This window comes from Phoca vitulina, unplaced genomic scaffold, assembly GCF_004348235.1.
Source record: "Phoca vitulina isolate PV1807 unplaced genomic scaffold, GSC_HSeal_1.0 scaffold2, whole genome shotgun sequence".
Lineage (NCBI taxonomy): Eukaryota > Metazoa > Chordata > Mammalia > Carnivora > Phocidae > Phoca > Phoca vitulina.
In genome coordinates, this window is record NW_022589705.1 from 76,624,327 (window position 1) to 76,645,566 (window position 21,240).

A 21,240-nucleotide genomic window follows, 5' to 3' on the forward strand; every position below is an offset into this window, starting at 1 on the left:
CGGAGCGAGCGGCCCGCGGGGCCGGCTATTAATAACGCGGCCGCCCAGCCCGGGGTCGCGCAGCCATGGCCAGCCCGGAGCCCCGGCACGGCGGGGACGGCGCCGCCCAGGCCGCGAGGTAGGACCGTGCAGGGCCCGCGTGGCCGTCCAGTGGGGAGGGGGCGCTGGAGGAGCCCCCCTCCCCCCCCCCCGCGAGCACCTTTCTCCTGGCTGGGGGTGGTGGGCCGGCCGGGGTGTGGCATTGGCACCGGGCGGAGCCACCGGCCGAGGAGGGGGGGAGGCCCGGGGTCCCGGCACCTCCGCTTGTCCGTGGCTTTTTATAGCCGCCCCCCCCCCCCCCTTCCCGGGGCTGGGTGAGAATGAGCCCTTTCGGACTGGTGGGCATCAACCATCAAATGCCACTGGGCCGGAGTGGCCAAGGACGCTGGCTCCTCGCTTTCCTTCATGTCTCACCCCAAATGCAACTGGAGAGGGAGGCCTCCGGGTGCCGAATTCGCTGTGGGGAAGAGCCTTGGTGCAGGCTGGGCGGCTGCCAGCCTGGAGTTACCAGTCTGTTCTGGCAGCTCGCTCTCTCCTGCTTGAGGTCTGCGACGGGGGCTGCGGCTGGGGAGGGTCGCCCGTCCCAGGCGGGGAGGAGGACCCTGGCAGCCGGGCGAGGCCCTCCCCGGACCATCCACGCTGCCAGCTCGCCACTGCTTAGGGGGAAAGGGCCTGTGGCTCAGGGATTTGGGGCCAGCAGGGAGGATTGCTGCCCCAGGTCAGACTGTACCCCGAAGAGGTGGAGGTGCACACACACCCACGCCGTCCCCCTTCGGTGTCACACACAGCGCAAAGCTGAGCATGGTTTTACACGCACGACCACTTGTACCGCCACACACACGCGGGTACACACAGTCAGGTACACACCGGCTCATGCCGGCGCCGGGTCACAGACGCTCCTAGCCGTCGCGCTGATGCAGCGTCGGGAGCTGCTGGAGTCCTTCAGCACCGGGGACCGAGGGGCAGGGGCAGGCAGCTTGGAGCCCAAGGAAGCCTGAGGTCAGGGCCCCCAGCCGAGCCGGCTCGCTAGCCCCTAGACCCCCCCATACTCTACTTTCCCCAGCTCTGAGAGAGAGACAGCTGTGTGAGGGCAGTCTCTAGCAGAGGCCTGGCGCTGCGGGAGGGGCGGGGGGGGGTGACGGCGGCCACCACAGTGTGTGGGGTAACAGCGCTGCCTGGGGGTCAGGGGGACAGGGTTCTACATCCAGCTGGGCCACTTAACCTTGGGCAAGTTTCCTCCTTGGATCCCAGTCAGCTTCTGCCTGACTTCCCTCTACAGAGCCCCACCCTGAGGTCCCCAGGGAATGAGAGCACTACTTGTCCTTAGGAAATGGACTCTCAGGGGACATGGACACACTCACTGCTGTAATACAGAGCGCTAAGTGCAATGATGAGCTGCACACAGAGGGCCTTGAGAACGCCATAATGGGTCTGTCTGCGAAATACTTCGGGGGAGAGATGCAGTTTGAGCAGGGCTTGAAGGGTGAGCAGACATTTACGAGTAGGTAAAGAAGTCTGTTTTGAATGCTGAGCTGCGTTAGCCCTGCTGTAGCTGTCGCACCTGTTGGAGAGCTCAGGGCTGTTCTGGGAGCAGAGGGGTCAGCGGGAGCTCCATCCAGCTTTGGAGCCGGAGGCCATCTTCGGCCAGCTCCACCACTTACTTACAAGTCGTGGAACTTTGAGTGAGTTCTTGACTCAGTGCTTTGGTTTCCTCACGTACAAAATGGGGGTAAAAGATGAGCCTCGTGTACCTGACTATTCACGTGAAAGACTTGGAATCCTGCCTTGAACACAGTTACATCATTCCAGGGGAGAGGACTCAGCAAGAGCGTGTGAGGGCCGTCTGCTGGGAAAGCAGGGGCCCTACTGAGGACCGAAGGGGGTCTGGCTGGCTGAGCAGGTGCATCCTTCCTGGCGCTGGGAGCTCTACCTTTCCAGGTAGTGCAGGGCTGTTTTCTAATCCGGTGGCCTACAGTAAGCTGTATTTTCTCAGCTGGATCCTTTAGACATAGTGGGCTAGGAGTAGGAGGTGTGAAAATGTTGCCGCATGTTCTGGATCGTCAAGCCCTGGGTGGGAGGCAGGGAGTAGTGCGAGCTGACGCTGAAAAGGTATGTTGGGGCCACATGGTTAAGGGCTTTGAATCTATGCCAGGCAGTGGGCTGTCCGTGCGTGAAGTGGTGCGCCCCGGCTACGTTCTGGCAAGCTGTGGCACTGTAGAGAATGGACAGGCGTGAGAAGGAAGAAAGTCCGTTGGAAGGCTCTCACGCAAGTGCAGGTGTGTGGTGATGACTTGGAGTAGGGCCCCGGCAAGGGGGTGAGGAGGGGCCAGAGACTGGAGACTTTCTGAGATCGGTCAGTTCTCAGTGAGTTGGCTACATGGGTGAGGGAAAGAGCTGCTTAAGGATTCTTTGCCTCCTCAACCCGCTGTATGGGGCTGTGCTTCTCCGAGCTGGAGAATACAGGTGTAGCAAGCCCAGGGAGGAGGATAGTTTGAGATGCCAAGTGACACCAGCTGAAGCGATCTAAACAACACCCTCTCTGGTAGAGGGACGGGGCCGAACTAATTAGGTGACTGTGGAGGCTGTCTTCAAGCTTTAGGTTTCAGTGCAGGTGCTGGGTGGTGTGAGGCCAGGGATGTCCGGGGCCTGGTGAAGCCACACTTGTGGTTTACCGAGGGCTACCTTGAGACACAGAATGGGAAGCCAGGGATTCCTGGGGTGTTAGAGAGGAGGACAGAATACACAATGATTTAGAAGAAAAATAATCTGGGGGCGCCTGGGTGGCTCAGTCAGTTAAGCGTCTGACTCGATTTCAGCTCAGGTCATGATCTCATGGTTGTGGGATCCAGCCCCTTGTCAGGCTTCGTGCTCAGCATGGAGTCCGCTTGAGATTCTCTCTCTCCCTCTGCCTCTGGTCCTCCCCCTGCTTGCGCATGCTCTGTCTCTCTCTCTCTCAAAATAAATAAATCAAATCTTAGAATAAAAATAATCTGTAGTGGGAACTTGGAGCTAAGATATAGAGCTTAAAACCTGGACACAAGTAGGCCTTTTCTTTTTTTTTAAGATAGATGTATATATATATACATATATATATATATATTTTATTTGAGAGAGAGCGAGCACGAGTGGGGTGAGGGGCAGAGGGAGAAGCAGACTCCCTGCTGAGCAGGGAGCCCGATGTGGGCCTGAATCTGGGACTCCAGGATCATGACCTGAGCCAAAGGCAGACACTTAACCGACTGAGCCACCCAGGCACCCCACAAGTAAGCTTTTTCAAGACATAAATTCTTTGATACAGGGGCTTTTCATTTATACTTTATATCTAAAGTAGTTTTCTTTAAAACTATACTCAGATTTAGACTGTCTTATAACTGGTGCCCAAGGAGTATCTGAGTTCCCTTGAGCAAACTACTTAATCTCTCTTTTTTTTTAATTTATTTATTTGACAGAGAGAGAGACAGCGAGAGAGGGAACACAAGCAGGAGAGGGAGAAGGAAGTAGGCTACCCTCTGATCAGGGAGCCCGATGCGGGGTCAAGCCCAGGACCCTAGGATCATGACCTGAGCCAAAGGCAGACGCCCAACGACTGAGCCACCCAGGCGCCCCACATATAAGACCTTTATATGTTATTTCCATGGTATTTTATATTTTCAAAGAATTGCTCAGAGATCCAAGGCAGGTAAGATGCATTGGAAACAGGAAGGACCAAAGCCATCTGAAGGCCAAAGAAGCAGGAGGATATTCCTTAACAGGAACTGGTTGAGCTAGCGGGCAACTGGCAGCTGGGTTAAGGAGCTTCTCCGTCAGAATCACAGAATCTGAATTCAAGAGCCTTTGACAGGCCAGAGGATGGGCCAATCCTAACAAGATGAATGAAGTTTTGTTTTGTTCTTTTCTGTTTTGTTTTGGAGAGGGAGGGGGGGATGGGAAGGGGCAAAGGGAGAGAGAGAATCTCAAGCAGGCGCCATGCCCCTTGAGAAGAGCCCAACGTGGGGCTCAATCCTACAGCCCTTAGTCAAATGCCTAACCAGTTGAGCCACCCAGACGCCCCAACAAGAGGAATGAAGTTTTACAGGAACAAGAGATGTGATTTAAAAGCACTTGGTGTGAAAAAGTCTTAAGGCTTTTAGTCAAACTCAGTATTTGTCAACAATATGATAGAGCTGTTCTATGTTGGCAATATTAGCTTTTATCAATAGGAGTATAGTGTCCAGAGATTCACTGCTCAACACATCTGGGTACTCTTTCCAATACCCATCCCCAAGGGACAGTGACAATTTGGAGCCTAGTCCAAAAGAAGTGATCCAAATGAGGAGGGCACTGGACACTTTGGCATGCATGGAATAATTGAAAGATGTTACTGTTCTTTAGGTGTCTAAAGAACTTACATGAGAAAGTAGTTAGATTTGTCTAGAAAGAGGATTCTAGAAAGAGGAATCAAGTCTAGGTAAAAAATGCAGACAAGGAGCGCCTGGGTGGCTCAGTCAGATAAGTGTCTGACTCTTGGTTTTGGCTCAGGTTGTGATCTCAGGGTTGTGAGATCGAGCCCCGAGCTGGGCTCTGTGCTCCGCGTGGAGTCTGCTTAAGTTTCTGTCTCCTTCTCCCTCTGTTCCTCCCCCCATCCTCACTCTCTCTCTCCCTAAAATAAATAAATCTTTAAAAAAAAATATTCCATCCATTTACTTGACAGAGTGAGCGAGCCAAACAGGGGGAGCGGCAGGCAGAGGGAGAGGGAGAAGCAGGCTCCTTATTGAGCAGGGAGCCCAATTTGGGGCTCAATCCCAGGACCCTGGGATCCTGACCTGAGCCAAAGGCAGACGCTTAACCATCTGAGCCAGCCAGGTGCCCCTAAAATAAATAAATCTTTTTAAAAATATTGCTGAGGGGCACCTGGGTGGCTCAGTTGGGCATCTGTCTTTGGCTCGGGTCATGGTCCCAGGGTCCTGGGATCAAGCCCCACGTAGGGCTCCCCACTCATTGGAAAGCCTGCTTCTCCCTCTCCCTCTGCTCCCCCTGCTTGTGCTCACTCTCTCTCTCTGTCAAATAAATTAATAAAGTCTTTTAAAAAAATTAAATTAAATTAAAATTTAAAAATTGCAGAGAAGGTTTTACTTCAACACTAGAATTTTCTTATGACAGCGGAACAAATCGTGGTGGCTCAGGTGTGAGTTTCCCGGCCTTGAAGGTATGTATGTATGTAAGCAGAGACGAGACACTGACATCATGGGGATGCTGTCAGGGGACCTGAGCGATGCGTGGACGGGGGAGGGAGCAGACAAGTGCCCTCTGAGATGTGCGACCCGGATATAACCCTAAAGGCTCCCATTGCCAACCATCCTGGGATTGTGGCTGTCCTCTCACTTTAAGTCATTTCTCTTGCAGGGAAACAAGAGCAGAAGCCAGTTCTCCTCTTGAAGAAGAGAACTCTGAATCCCCCCATGAGGTGGGGACTTTGGACCCAGAAGTGAGTCTGTCTTTGAAGGGGACCTTGAACTTAGAGGACATTCTCTACCTGGGGGACAAAGGTGACCTCGATGAGATAGATGAGACACTCTGTGTGGAAGAGACAGAGAAGCCCGAGGAGACACTGCACATCGAGGAGACCAGGCAGCCAGGGGAGGCCCTGGATGTGGACGAGCCTGCGAAGCCAGAGGAGATCCTCTATGTGGAAGAGCCCGCGAAGCCAGAAGAGACCGCAAGCTCAGAGCAGACCGGAGATCGGGGAGAGACGGGCACGAGCGAGGAGACAGCTCGCCCTGAGGAGGGCCTCAGCGCCGGGCCCAGTCCCAGCACAGAGGGCCTGAGCATAGAGGATCTGGAACTGCTGGAGGAGCGTTTCCAGCAGTGTGTCCAAGCTGTGGCCCAGCTGGAAGGGGAGAGGGACCAGCTCATCCACGAGCTGGTGTTGCTCCGGGAACCAGCCCTGCGGGAGGTGCAGCAGGTCCACCAGGACATCCTGGCTGCCTACAAGCTGCACGCCCAGGCGGAGCTGGAGAGGGACGGGCTAAGGGAGGAGATCCGGCTGGTCAAGCAGAGGCTGTTCAGGGTGACCAAGGAGTGTGTGGCCTGCCAGTACCAGCTGGAGTGCCGCCGGCAGGACGTGGCCCAGTTTGCCGAGCTCCGGGACGTGCTGACCACCCGGGCGGCCCAGCTCTCCGAGGAACTGGTCCAGCTCCGGGAGGCCTACCAGAGGCAGAAGGAGCAGCTACGGCAACAACTAGAAGCCCCTCCAAGCCAGAGGGACGAGCACTTTCTCCAGGAGAGCCGGCGGCTCTCTGCCCAGTTTGAGAACCTCATGGCGGAGAGCCGCCAGGGCCTGGAGGAGGAGTATGAGCCTCAGCTGCTGCGCCTTCTAGAGAGGAAAGAAGCTGCGGCCAAAGCTCTCCAGAAAACCCAGGCCGAGATCCAAGAGATGAAGGAGGCTCTGAGACCCCTGCAAGCAGAGGCCCGGCAGCTCCAGCTGCAGAACAGGAACCTGGAGGACCAGATCAGGCTTGTGAGGCAAAAGCGAGATGAGGAGGTGCAGCAGTACCGGGTAGGCCCCCTGGGCGCCCGCACAAGTGCAGCCCGTTAGCCGGGGAAGGAGGACGTGACCGGAGCCAAAAGTCTTCCGGGCACTTTGAAGGATCCTCTCTTGTGTAGGAAGAACAGCTTACTCCTTGGGGCGTCCACTCACTTCCTTACTGCACTCTTCATTCCACTCAGTTAGGCCCGTGCTAGGGGCTGAGAACCGTCTGCACCCCTAGTGCATGCAGCACCCCGACACCGTCGTCACTCGGTCCTCTCGTTAATCCTCCGAATCAAGTATTATCGCTTTCATAGATGAAGAAGCAGGCTCAGTGAGCTGGGGATTTTCTTTTTTTTTTTTTTAAGATTTTATTTATTTTTTTTTTTTATTATTATTATTTTTAAAGATTTTTATTTATTTGGCAGAGACACAGCGAGAGAGGGAACACAAGCAGGGGGAGTGGGAGAGGGAGAAGCAGGCTTCCCGCCGAGCAGGGAGCCCAACGTGGGGCTCGATCCCAGGACCCTGGGACCATGACCTGAGCCAAAGGCAGACGCTTAACCACTGAGCTACCCAGGCACCCCTGAGCTGGGGATTTTTGCCCCCTGATCTGACCAACCCTGAATATTTCAGTGCACTTTCCACAGTACAATTTTCCAATTCTGCATGAATCGTGCTTGAGTACAGAGAGCAAGAGGGGCAAGGCTAGGTGGGATGTTCCTTCTCTCCCTCCCCGTGTATTCATCCTCAAGTCTCACCTGTCCCATCTCTGCCTGAAGCTTCCCAGTTTTAAAATTGGGATGAGGGACACCTGGCTGGCTCCGTTCAGTAGGGCACACAACTCTTGATCTCGAGGTTATGAGTTCGAGCCCTACACTGGGTGTAGAGATTACTTAAAAACACACACACACAACTGGGACGAAATCTATGAAGCTCTAGTCCTCATTTTCTTTTTTAGTGCATTGTCACCATTTCGCTTGTATTCGAGTTACTTCTGATGAAGTGTGAGCCAGTTTTTTGGTTTTTTTTTTAAGATTTTATTTATTTACTTGTCAGAGAGACAGAGAACACAAGCAGAGGGAGCAGCAGGGAGAGGGAGAAGCAGGCTTCTCCCCGCTGAGCAGGGAGCCCGATGCGGGGCTCGATCCCAAGACCCTGGGATCATGACCTGAGCTGAAGGCAGACGCTTAACTGACTGAGCCACCCAGGTGCCCCCTAATCTCTTTATAGACAGAGTGGGATATAAATACTAAGTGAAAACACAATTTTGTCTGTCTCTCCCACAGACTGTGAGCTTTCAGAAGGGAGTATGGTTTACTTACTTCTGCCACTCCGGCTCAGGGGACATAGCAGTTAAATGTTGACGTAAGCACCGCGGACCACTGTGAGAGCCTTTCAGAGCAGTATTTTCATCTTTTGAAACACACGTTCCTTTGGATAAATTTAAAAAGCTTACGCCCTTCCAGAGATTCTGATACATCCTTCAAGGAACAGGTCCTCTGTTGAAAATGGCTGCATTCACTTCACTCAAGATTTTGTCAAGCTTTCTATAGCTTGTATTATGAAAGCAATGGGGTTTTTGGTCCTAATAGTGAATGTATTGTGTACTACCCTCAATCCCCTCCCCCACTGCTTTTTTATTGGTTCACAATCTAGTGAAAGAGCGTTTTTTTTTTTTTAAATAAATACTATTATTTATTGAACAGAGCCAGCCAGGTGTCCCTCATCCCAACTATCCTTAATAGCTTGTACTCAGACAGTAATTGTAACCTGGGGAGAAAGCAGCATGTGATTTAAGAGAGGTGCAGCTAAAAGTGCTATAGGATAACGAAATTATTTTAGTCATCGGTTAAGGCACAGAACACTTCATGGAAGAATGGGTATTATTTGAGCTGGGTATTGAAGTTTAGGCAAGACGTAGACCAGTGTTGTCCAAAAGAAATACGCAAGCCACACACAGAATTTTAAACTTTCTAGTAGTCACATTAAAAAAGTAAAAAGAAATAGGTGAAGGTAATTTTAATATATTTAACACAACATATGCAAAATATGTGAGAGGTGAAAAACTGAAAGGTGGGGTGCCAGGGTGGCTCAGGTCATGATCCTGGGGTCCTGGGATGGAGCACCCCTCCCCAGCGTCGGGCTCTTGCTCAGTGGGGAGTCTGCTTCTCCCTCTGCCCCTCCCCCAATCATGCTAGCTCGCTCTCTCTCACTCTGTCTCAAATAAATAAAAGAAAAAGAAAAAGAAAAACTGAAAGGTGATTTGAACTGATTTGGGGCAGATCACATTGGACTCTGAAATCCAGACGAGGGAATGTGGATTTCATTCAGTAGTCAGCTGCATCACTAAAGGGAGTAACATGACTGCCTCTCTACTTTTAGAAAAAGTACTGGTGGCAGTGTGCAAAATGAGCTGGAGACCTAGAAGCTAGGGGACTAATTAGGAAGCTATGATAGGTAAGAGGAAAAAATGGTAGGGGGAATACAAGAAAGGGGATGGATTCGAGAACAAATGCAGGATAAACGTGGCCACTGAATGAAGGGGGCGGAGGTAAGAAGTCACAGAGGGTGTTGAGACCTCGGGCAAGGCTCACTGGGACAGTGGTGCCAGCAACAGGGAATCCTCTGGGGGAGCTTTTTTGTTATTTAAATATTTAATTTATTTGAGAGAGAGCATGAGCAGGGGGAGGAGCAGAGGGAGAGGGACAAACAGACTCTGTGTTGAGCGCAGAGCCTGACACGGGGCTCAGTCTCACGACCTGATCCAAAATCAAGAGTCAGGCACCCAACCCAACCCACTGAGCCAGCCGGCGCCCCCTGTGGGGGAGTCTTCTGACACAAAATGAGGGTTGTAGAATGTTTCCCCCCTTGGGGTGTCTGGGTGGCTCAGTTGGTTAAGCATCTGCCTTCGGCTCAGGTCATGGTCCCAGGGTCCTGGGATCGAGCCCCACATTGGGCTCCCTGCTTGGCAGGAGGCCTTCTTCTCCCTCTCCCACTCCCCCTGCTTGTGTTCTCTCTCTTGCTGTGTCTCTGTCAAATAAATAAAATCTTAAAAAAAAAAAAAAAAAAAGAACGTCCCCCCCTGTGATTTTCATCAGTGTACTGGATTTGTTTCAGATCTGATGGTCGCTGCAGGCTTCCAAAGATCATTCTATGAAAAACACGCTTGATGAAATGTCTCCTATTGCTATATCCTAAAGTGGGAATCAAGGTCTAAGTGAGCAAATTCTTTCTAAAATGGCTTCCCAGACTGTTTGCCAAAGGTCACTTATGGCATCTGACTACTTTTCAAGGGTACACTTCACCCTTGCAGTTGTAAACTTTGCCTCTTTCATCGCCATCACCTGTTCATTCAACAAATACTTTCTTAGTGCCTACTTACCATGTGCCAGGCAGTGAGTTAGGTGCTGGCAGAGAAGAAGATGAGAAATGGCTCGGAGGGGGGGTAGTTCCTGCCCTCAAATGGTTTATAGTCCAGGAAGGATACCAGATAAAATGAATATATTTCATAAAATCTAAGACACTTGTTTTTATTTTTTATTTTTATTTTTATTTTTTAAAGATTTTATTTATTTAGGTGGCGCCTGGGTGGCTCAGTCGTTAAGCGTCTGCCTTCGGCTCAGGTCATGATCCCGGGTCCTGGGATCGAGCCCCGCATCGGGCTCCCTGCTCCGCGGGGAGCCTGCTTCTCCCTCTCCCACTCCCCCTGCTTGTGTTCCCTTTCTCGCTGTGTCTCTCTCTGTCAAATAAATAAATAAAATCTTTTTAAAAAATTTTATTTATTTATTTATTTGAGAGAGAGAATGAGAGAGAGCGAGTACATGAGAGGGGGGAGGGTCAGAGGGAGAAGCAGACTCCCTGCCGAGCAGGGAGCCCGATGCGGGACTCGATCCAGGGACTCCAGGATCATGACCTGAGCCGAAGGCAGTCGCTTAACCAACTGAGCCACCTAGGCGCCCTAAGACACTTGTTTTTAAAATGCACCCTGACCTGAGATGTTAAAATGTGAAAGCCTTAGAATCAATGAAATAATATTCTTCAATGTAATAAACACTGTAATAGTTGTAGGAATAAGGCACTGTACCAGTGAAGTAGATTTGTGAATCCCAAGTGCCTTGGGAAGCAAAGGGGAAATTTCATGAGGATTAACAACAGCTAGCATATATTTTTAGTTCTTTACATGTATTAATTCATTTAATCCTTACCTGTCTGTGAGATAGGTACGAATTAGTCACTGTGAAAAATAAGAGAGATGAGACAAAAAAGTTAAGTCATTTCTCCAGGGTTATATGGCTAGGAAGTGATGGAAGGAGGATTCTGACCCTGGGCAATCTAGCTCAAGTTCACATTCAACTTCCACAAGGTGTTTGAGCTGAGCGTTGAAGAATAAATCCATTGGGTAGACAAGGGAAAGGCATTCCAGGCAGAGGGAACAGCTTACACAAAAGCTTGGAAACACAAAAAGACATTGTTAAGGGAAGTGAGCTCAGTGTGGCTGAATCATAAAGAATGTAAGCAGTAGACAGATGTGGCTGGAGAGGTAGATTGGGACCGGACTGTAAAGGGTTTGATGTATTCAGTCAGTGGTTTTCAAAAAAAAGGTTTCCTCCAAAGCCACAGACCCGTTTCCCCCAAACAGAATCTTATATGGCATGGTAAAAGTGAGGAGCTACTTTCTAACTGTGGCAAGGGCACTTCAATATGGCCTCCTCCTGGGGTTTCCTGCCCAAGTCTGAGGACCACTGAAGAGCCGATAGATAAGAAGGCGGCGAAGCAGTTGTACAGCATGAGCCCTAAGCCAGTGGCAAATCCTGCTCTACCACTTTTTTAAACTAATCTCTACACCCAACATGGGGCTCAAACTCATGACCCTGAGATCAAGAGCCATTTGAGCGGCTCTTCCAACTGAGCCAGCCAGGCGCCCCTGGCTCTACCACTTCTAACTGGGAAACTTTGGACAAATTACTTAACCTGGGACTCCAGTCCCTCACATGTAAACTGGGATTAGTAATAATTCACATCACAGGGCTCTTGCAAGGAATGAGGGAATATTTGTGAAGCATTTGCAATGGTGCCTGGCACATAGGTACGTGCTCTTAAAAATGGCAGTGTGCAGGATGAATTGAAAGAGCCTGGAAAGACCACTTTGAGGGAGAGATAATGTAAGATACGTGAAGTAAAATATTTGCGTAGGATTTGGTGACTGGTGCAGTAGGTGGTACAAGGAATTTGCGGAGAACATTGTCAAAGTTTCTAGCTGAAAATGGTAGTCGCTTATGCTGAACTATGGAATGTTTACTCAATCTACATATTTCACATCAAGCATTGTGTGTAGGGTGCTGGACAGGAACCTACCATCTGACTGGGAGTTAGACATGAATAAAAAAGATAGTGATATAACATAGCAGATGCTGTTTAGGTGACAGACCCTAGTTCCAGTACCGATAGCCACACGTGGCCTGCAGCGGCTTCCATTCAACACGGTGCAGGCTAGGGCGAAGGGTTCACATGAAGAATGATGGAGGTTCTAGTTAGAGGTAGGGGTCAAACTAGAGGAGTCTGAATGCCAGACTAAAAAGACGGAAAGCCTTTGAAAGACTGAGATGATAAAGCAGTTTTTGGAAAGTTAATCTGGTTGGTGCTACCCAGCACTAAGACTGGAGGTCGTGTTTAATGCCAGTCGCTATAGCAGTATTCTTTCTGTGACACCGTTCCTCCGTCAGTTTATCGCTGATGGTACAGACTGCCTTCCCAAGCATGTACCTTTATGCCTCACCAAAATACAGGTTTGCTGGCTTGGGAAACTGGGGCAGAGGTATGCAGATGCTAAGACAGGCTTAGATGCTAAGGCTGCGTCTCTGTGTGGTGCCGAAGTATGGCTAAGGCGCTAAAAAAAGGCCTTTTGATAAGGCTGATGGAAGTTGAGATTCAGCCAGAGTATCAAACACTGCAGACTGATGTGCTCCAGGTATACCAAGGATGACTCAGAGAACCAATTATTTAGACCCTTCTAATAACGGCATGTACCCAAACTGGATTCCTGTCTTATTCTTCTTCAAAATCTGAGGTGAAATCATTACCCCTTTAAAATAGGCCTTCCAACTTCAACTTCCCTTCCCATCTCCCTCATGCTTCCCGAGGATCCACGCCAGCTAGCAGCTATGCCAGAGACTGATTGGCTGACATCTTCCTTACCTCACTCCTCAGGCATTAATCCTGGGCAGAGACAGTTTACAGAACGTATCCTGTCTGGTTTTGGCAGAATGGGAAACAGACAGTTATCTTACGGCTCCTGAGGGCCTCCAGGGCATTGCTTCTTCATCTTCCAATTTAGCACTTTGGAATGAATTCAGTCTTTTAGTGTAATGAGTACAGGATATAGGAAATTAACCATTGTGATAGCCAACATCCTAATAAAGCACCTATTTGCATAGGATGTTACAGTTAAGTACCAGGTAGAGCTATCTTGGTCTTGAAGGAGGTTCAAATATAAAACTTGTATTTACTGTTTTTCCTGGAAACAACCGGACTTCTAGTACTTGAACTCTCCTGGAATTACAGTTAATAATTGCTTACAAAGAATTTTTTTTCTTTTTTTTTAAGCTCCACACCCAACACGGGGCTCGAACTTAGAACACTGTGATCAAGAGTTGCATGTTCCACAGACTTGAGCCAGCCAGGTGCCCCAAGACTTGGGTTTCCTTTAACTTAAGTTGCAGGATGATATAAAAACTGATTATCCTAATAGAAACAAACTTGCACAGAGCCAGAGGTCCGTGAAACTCTCAGCACACCAACTAGAGGACCAAAATCCTCCCTCACACTTAAAACTGCAAAATAGGGGCACCTGGGTGGCTCAGTCGTTAAGCATCTGCCTTCGGCTCAGGTCATGATCCCAGGGTCCTGGGATCGAGCCCCATGTCAGGCTCCCTGCTCCGTGGGAAGCCTGCTTCTCCCTCTCCCACTCCCCCTGCTTATATTCCCTCTCTTGCGGTCTCTCTGTGGCAAATAAAATCTTTAAAAAACAAAACTCCAAAACAAAACAAAATCCCTCTGCAAAACAAAACAAAAATCCCTCTGAGCACCCACCCACCCTTTGCAGGATTCTATTAAACAGTCATCTGTGGGTACAGACAAGACCCCTTTCAGGTCACCATTGGCAAGAGTAGGATCGCTTTGTCCAAACACCTCTTTGAACCTCAGTTTCTCAACCTCAATACTGGTGTGAAGGTTAAACCATGTGTAAAAAAGTGCTTTATCAACTGTAACGGACAATGTTCGTTTTTTACTATTCTGTTCATTAGAGATGTTCTTGGCCTTCTTTTACTATTCTGTTCATTAGAGATGTTCTTGGCCTTCTTTTACTATTTTTCATTAGAGATGTTCTTGGCCTTCTCACTGCAGGAACAGCTGGAGGAAATGGAAGAACGACAGAGGCAGTTAAGGAGCGGGGTGCAACTCCAGCAACAGAAGAACAAAGAGATGGAGCAGCTAAGGATCAGCCTTGCTGAAGAGCTCTCCACTTATAAGTCAGTTTCTGCTGCTACTCAGATCTTAACCAACACTGGCTGAGGGGATGGTGGTGAGGGCAGATGTTGCTCGGGGGAAATTTCACTTAACAGGGAAAAGCAAAAAAGTGACTTGGGAAATGATTTCCAAATTGTGCTCATCCATGACAGATGGAAAATGGATCTCTTTTTTTAAAGGGCTATGCTACCCAAGAGCCTGGGACAGGCTAACGCTCCCACTTCTCAGGCAGGTGGAACCGAGACACAGTCTCAAGGTGATCCTTGAGGGTGTAAGAGTGGTGTTTGCTTTATTGCTGCTCCTAACTTAACAATACTAATGCCTTAAGAAAACTTAAGAGTGTGTCAAATGACAAGTCCATTAGGAGTAACACATACCTCCACATTGCCTGGTTTAAGCATTCAGGGGTCACTTGGAATGTTTGTTTCTAGCAGGACTCAAAATATGCTCTAATTATCACCAGGAATTCTCTAACAGGATGACACATCCAGGCTCTGTGCATTCTTACTTTCCTTGGCCTATCCTACCCCATCTGCTATTCATAAATAGCTTCCTTAGAATAGCAGAGAAGACAGTTATGCTACCTAATTCAGACTGTGACAAAGGAGGCCAAAAGGCTAAATTAATCTCGAAGTCATAAAAAAGGCTCAAGTGGATGTTGTTTATAGCCTGTGGGACAGGATTATTGCTTAATATATGAAACAAGCAACACACCTATCCATTCATTTCTTTATATACTAATGTTCTTATACTCTGTATAAAGTCCTAGATTCTCTAGGATAAAGAAACTAAGGATTAAAAAAGGTCTGGGTCAAGTTGTATACTAGACAGATGCCCATAAATATTATTCTTAATTTCCTAGTTAATCTTGTGTCTTGGATACAAACTCACAAATAACAATTATAACTGATACTTTTCCTAACTTACTACCATTTTCTTTTACCGTGTTTTATCCAGGCATGACTGATTACGCTTACTGTTTGGGAGATTAGAGAACCTTGTAATTGAGGAAAATGATATGTTAAACACCATTGTGTGGATCAGATTAAAAGTACAATAGGGAAAGGGCAACAACTCATCTTAAGAAACGAAACTACAGAACCCCAGTACTCTAATACCCATGTATGGTTAACCTGGGCAGAGAAAATCTCTAGCTAGCCCCTCCCATCACCACCACATAGGTCACCATTCATTCTATTTTGTAAATAGGAGGCACCCAAATAGGCATTTGGTGAGGAGAAATGCATCGCTAATCATATGTAAATTACACTCTAGCACTCTCTCCCCAGCTTAGCCAGCACTAACTAAACTTCAGAAGTTCGCTGTGATGAACTTTACACTGTATTAATACAAGTTGCACCAAGTATGAACTTAATTCTTTTTTCTTTTCTCAACCTTGCAGGGGCTGTTTAGAAACGTATGGCCGAATCTGTAACCCAGAAACAACAAAAAACCTTTTAGTAAAGGATCACTAAGTACCCTTTGGACATACTTTTTCCAGAGAAGGGAGTGCCAAGGACTTGGCAAGCAGTTCACCCTGGGAAAGTTACAAATACTGGCTGACCTGTTTTAAATGAACCTTCTGTCCTCTGGCAGCAACTCCCACGTGCACAGAGTAAATGATGGATGTATGGACACTTTAGTGTTGTGAAGAATGTATCTTGCCTTGTGTTGACCCAAAACTTTTTGGAGCACAGGTAGGGTCAAAAAGGCAGCCGATTTTCATATGGGTTTACAATTTGAATTCTTTTGTGCCATGAGTGTTAGACTTTAAAATGAATCCTTTTACAAAGTTTAAGTGTGTATGGACTCCTAGTTTACTCCTGTGTCAAGGTAATTTTCACTACACTCAGAACTACTGACTTGGAAAAAGAAACCAATCTAGATTTGAACCTAAAGGTTTAAGGATATTCAGATTTTACCAGACTGTGCCTCATGAAAATGATTTTGGGTCAGAGTGATGTACTCCGTTAAATTGAGTGACTGGCAAAGAACCAGGCATTTTATCTGGTTATGGCACTTGGTGATAAAGACTTTCAAGAGCCTCTTATTTCTAACCTCTAAATACAGGCTCCAGTGAAAAACATACTGGGGAGTCAACCTCTCTATGGGAAAAGGTTCAAACACCTTTTCCAAATATAAAGTCTGCCTTAAATGCTCTCTGCCACATTGCCTTTGACAGTCTTGGAAGTCCACGTAGTTCTCTAGGGACAGACTTCAAAAAGATGTTATGTTATCAAAGACTAATCTGTGTACCTCTGGCTCAGTGTTTCATGTCTTGCACTTTCCCTGGGAAGGAGTAAAGCTCTTTTCTATAGCTCTGGGTCTATTATATTTAATTCTGCTCTTGATAGTCGAAGACCATACACAGTAACTGTCCTCTGAATAGCTCTTCAAGAAGCCAGACTGGTGTTTGATGAATGTTGTATACCAAATAAAACCCATCAGCATGGGGTTACGTAGAAAAGCAATTTATTCCATTATAAGCACTTACACAGTTAGTCATGGAGAGTAACAGGCCTGCTGGTGAAACAGGTCACCCAAAATAGAGATGGTACCAAACTAGTGGTCAAAGACTAACTCCTAAAAAAAAAAAAAAAAAAAAAAAAAAGCAACTCTTATCCAGGATTAATTTAATTTTAAAAACAAATACAAGCTATCAATTCACTCTTCTCAACTCAACTGGACAGTCTACCTGTGGTATAACTGTCAGGTAAAAACATACATCTTTACAACTTGGTGGTCCCAAGTTTTTTAAAAAACCATTTCACAGAAAGGAAAGAAATATGAAAACAGCTCAAGAAATACACTAACAAGCAAAAATATATGGGGGAAAGAGGAACACATAGTTTTGACTTAACTGAAGAAACTGAGAGGAGACTGGTCTACATAGGAAAATGTGTATCCTGGAAAGTCAGGTGTGAAAATTTTAGAATAGGAATTTATATGACTCGAATCTCCCCCATTTCCTGAATAAAAATGACATCTTGTGGTATTTATACTTCATGGCTCAGACACCTACCTCACTTGGCTCTACTCCTTCCTTACTTTAGCCTTTACTTAAAGGAGTCTGAAAAACTTGGGGATATAGCCTAAGAAGAAAAATAACCACACATAATATTCCCCTTTCTGTGGCTACTTTAGACCTTTGTTACTAGAAAATTCCTAAAGAAAATTTAAATATAAGTCTGTGGCTTTACTGAATCAAGTCCCCCAGTTAATATTTAGAAAACACCCTCTGTTTGGGCTAATAACATTGTTGATGGTACCTATCATAGAGGGATAGCCAAACAAAGTCTGTGTCTCAAAACCAGTGTTAAATCAATCTCAGGGTTGAGAGGAAAAAAAAGGGGAGTCTAAAATCACAACAAGTGCAGACATATCTAGGACCCTTGTCCTTCTGGATCCACGCTTCCTTCAGGATCTTCATCATTATAAATGTTCTCTGCCTGCCCAAAAACAAGAAACAGAGAAAAAGATATTTAGTAAACATGAAGGATACTTCTTGAAGTTAAAGTTTCAAAAACAGACTAGGCCAGGGAGACAGACTGTGAGCCACAGTCTCTGTAGCAACTATTCAATCTGCAGCTGCTGCATGAAAGCAGCCAGGGACCCTCTGAAAATGAATGGGTATGAATGGCTGTGTCCCAACAAAAACAGGCAGCTGGCCCATAGGCCAACTAGATTAGGACATTCCCACAAAACTGAAGTACGGTTACTATTTGTCTTGATACTCAACCTTCAGGAGTCCTTCTACTGGACATTATTCACAAGAGTCAAAAAGTAAAAACAACACAAATGTCCATTAAATGACCAATGAATAAATAAAAATGTTATCTGGCAATAAAAAAAAGCTAGTCACATATTGCATTTTTAATTTATATTAAACGTCCAGAACAGACAAATCCATAAAGTAGATTGGGGGTAATGCTGGGAGGACTGGAGGAAAATGGGGAGTGATGCTTAGTGGGTAGGGTTTTTTTTTGAGGGGTAAATTACTGTGATGATGGTTGTATAATTCTGTGATTATAGTAAAAAAATAAATTAGAAAGTCTTCATTAAGAGCCCACCCTCAAACCATGGGTTTCAAAACTCAATTTATAAATTTTTTTTTTTTTAATTTATTTATTTGACAGAGAGATAGCACAAGTAGGCAGAGCGGCAGGCAGAGGGAAAGGGAGAAGCAGGCTCTCTGCTGAGCAGGGAGCCTGATGCGGGGCTCGATCCCAGGAGCCTGGGATTATGACCTGAGCCGAAGGCAGCCGCTTAACCAAATGAGCCACCCAGGCACCCCAATTTATAAATATTTTTAAAAGAAAACTGCTTTAGCATAAAATAAACTCTACTTCTATTACTTGATGAAAAACTTGCATCCAAAGGCATAATCTTTTTTTTTTTTTTTAAAGATTTTATTATTTATTCGACAGAGAGAGAGACAGCAAGAGTGGGAACACAAGCAGGGAGAGAAGCAGGCTCCCCGCAGAGCAGGGAGCCCAATGCGGGGCTCGATCCCAGGGTCCTAGGATCATGACCTGAGCCTAAGGCAGACGCCCAGTGACTGAGGCACCCAGGCGCCCGAAAGGCATAATCTTAAATACAGAAAACACTTTCATTTGGGCAAAGTTTACTGTTCTTACTTAGCATCTACTATGCACAAATCACTAGGCTACGTGCTGCAAAGGATGGGATAGTCTTCTCTTCACAGAGCCTGTAATCTGACTGCAGGAACAGGAAAATATACAATTGTGTAATGTTTTCTGACGACAAATATATAGTGTCTTTTTCACCCAACTGGGTGTCTAACAATTCAATTCAATCCTGACACTAACTGCACCTGAAAGTAGCGTCAGACTCCATAGGTTTTTTTTTTTTTTTTTTAAAGATTTTATTTATTTATTTGAGAGAGAGAGAATGAGAGACAGAGAGCATGAGAGGGAGGAGGGTCAGAGGGAGAAGCAGACTCCCCGCTGAGCAGGGAGCCCGATGCGGGACTCGATCCAGGGACTCCAGGATCATGACCTGAGCCGAAGGCAGTCGCCCAACCAACTGAGCCACCCAGGCGCCCCAGACTCCATAGGTTTAAGGGCGTGGTCCCACAAGACTATGATCCTCACTTCAGAGGCCAGAGTCAAGCCCTGAGTGCCTAGACTACCCATGCACTTCTGTCCAACTTGGCTATCAACTCAGGAGTTTCCACAAGCCATTCCCCTCCCCCCACCAACCCCGCCACCTTAGGTTTGATAATTTGCTGGAATGACTCCTGGAATCATCATGAACACGCCTTGCTTACTATTAGCAGTTTACTATACAGCTTACAACTCAGGAAACGCCAAATGGCAGTGAAGCACTGGGCAAGGTGAGAAGGGAACGCAAAGCTTCTAGGTCTTCTCTGGGCAGCATCAATATATTCAATAACCCAGAAGCTCATCGAATCAAGAGGGTACATAGAGCCTTTTCAACAGTTTTACAGAGCTCAATCCCCTCTGCCTGTGGGTGGGAGGGACTGAAAAGTTCTCCAATCACCTATTTGGTCTTTTGGGAGACCAACCCCATCCTGAGGCTTGCCAGGGGCCCTAAGTTACCTCCTTAGCCTAAACTCAGGTGTGGCCAAAAGGGGCTCCTTATAAACAGCAACAGAGACTTCTACCACTCAGATAACCCCAAGGGTTTTAGGAACTTGGACAAAGACAAAATATTTACTTGTTTTACAATTCTTTTTTTTCTTTTACAATTCTAAAAAAACTGAGTAAAGGAACAACCTGGCCCGAAGGTGATATAGTTCAACCTCCTACAACATCCCCACGGCAACTACTAACGTATCTAATTGACAGGCTATCCAAGGCAGCACATTTCACCTTCCTGTCAGAACTCTTTTTATATTAATTATACGTGCGTGTATTACAAGGAAAAAGGTGAGGTAGATCTTCTGTTTACACGTGTACTACATACTTATTATTACAAATTATAATACACCGAAATGTATAAAGAAATCCAAAAACTCCCTAAATATACCAGCCACATTATGGCAAACAAGCGTCTAAACAGTTACATATAATTAAATTCAAGACTAGCTACAATAATTTTGACTTTTTAAAAAGTATTTACTTATTTATCTGAGAGGAAGAGGGAGAGAGAGTGTGCAAGGAAGGATGAGCAGGGGTGAAGGGGGGCGGAGGGAGAAGCAGACTCTCTGCTGAGCAGGGAGGCCGATATGGGCTTGATCCCAGGACCCTGGGATCATGACCTGAGCAGAAGGCAGTGCTTAACCAACTGAGCCACCCAGGCGCTCAAGCTACAATAATTTTAATATGAGGGATTATAACATGCTATTGTTCTACAATCCGCTTTTTCCCTACTTCATGTCATGAGTATCTTATAAAAACTAAGTATATTTCTTTTTGATACATGATATTCCAAAGTATGGATATACCATATAATTTGTTAATCTCATAGGCCACAAAAACTCTCATTTCTTTTTCTTTTCATTTTATTTCTTTAACTTTGATTAATAGTGCTTTTTTTTTTTTAGATTTATTTGAGAGAGAGAGCACGAGAGGGGGCAGGGTCAGAGGGAGAAGCAGACTCCCCGCTGAGCAGGGAGCCCGATGTGGGACTCGATCCTGGGACTCCAGGGTCATGACCTGAGCTGAAGGCAGTCGCTTAACCAACTGAGCCACCCAGGTGCCCTACCAGTGCTATTCTTTAAGGAAGTTCTGTTTTAAAGATTTTTTATTTATCTGAGAGCGAGCGAGCGCAGCACAAGCAGGGGGAGCAGCAGAGGGAGAGGGAGAAGCAGGCTCCCTGCTGAACCAAAGGCAGACACTCAACCAACTGAGCCACCCAGGCACCCCAAGAAAGTTCTGGTTATTAAAATATTTTTCCTCATGTTGAGCCAAAACCTTTCCCCTGGAGCTTATTCTTGCCCCTAGATCTATCCTAAAACAACAAAATCTTTTTTCCAAATCTTTTCATTAATCAGGCTACCATCATTCAAAAGTTATGCAATTAAAAAAAAAATCTGTGGTAAAATACACATAAAATTGCCATCTTAACCATTTTTAAGTATACAGTTCAGTGGCATTAAGTCCATTCACCTTGTGTGCAACTGTCACCACCATCCATTTCCAAAAGGCAAGTGTTTCTTATATTGCTATATATTAGACATT

General features: G+C 46.8%; 2 protein-coding genes across 4 annotated transcripts in view; one reads left to right on the forward strand and one right to left on the reverse strand.

The window, feature by feature from the left end:
* On the forward strand, positions 1-16,685 carry SYNC (syncoilin, intermediate filament protein). Of its 2 annotated transcripts, XM_032388760.1 has the most exons (5): positions 1-118; positions 5,422-6,574; positions 13,952-14,076; positions 14,254-14,330; positions 15,477-16,685. In XM_032388760.1, the coding sequence occupies exons 1-5, from the start codon at positions 66-68 to the stop codon at positions 15,485-15,487; spliced, it is 1,419 nt and encodes a 472-aa protein (XP_032244651.1). In that variant the 5' UTR covers positions 1-65; the 3' UTR covers positions 15,488-16,685. The 2 variants fall into 2 exon arrangements, with proteins under 2 accessions (XP_032244651.1, XP_032244660.1); XM_032388769.1 differs by lacking the exon at positions 14,254-14,330.
* RBBP4 (RB binding protein 4, chromatin remodeling factor) overlaps positions 16,530-21,240 on the reverse strand; it is a 23,081-nt gene continuing 18,370 nt past the window's right edge. For both annotated transcript variants that reach the window (XM_032388837.1, XM_032388844.1), the window contains exon 12: positions 16,530-17,523. In XM_032388837.1, coding sequence (XP_032244728.1) covers positions 17,458-17,523 — 66 coding nt within the window. In that variant the 3' untranslated portion in view covers positions 16,530-17,457. The remainder of the gene's footprint in view (positions 17,524-21,240) is intronic.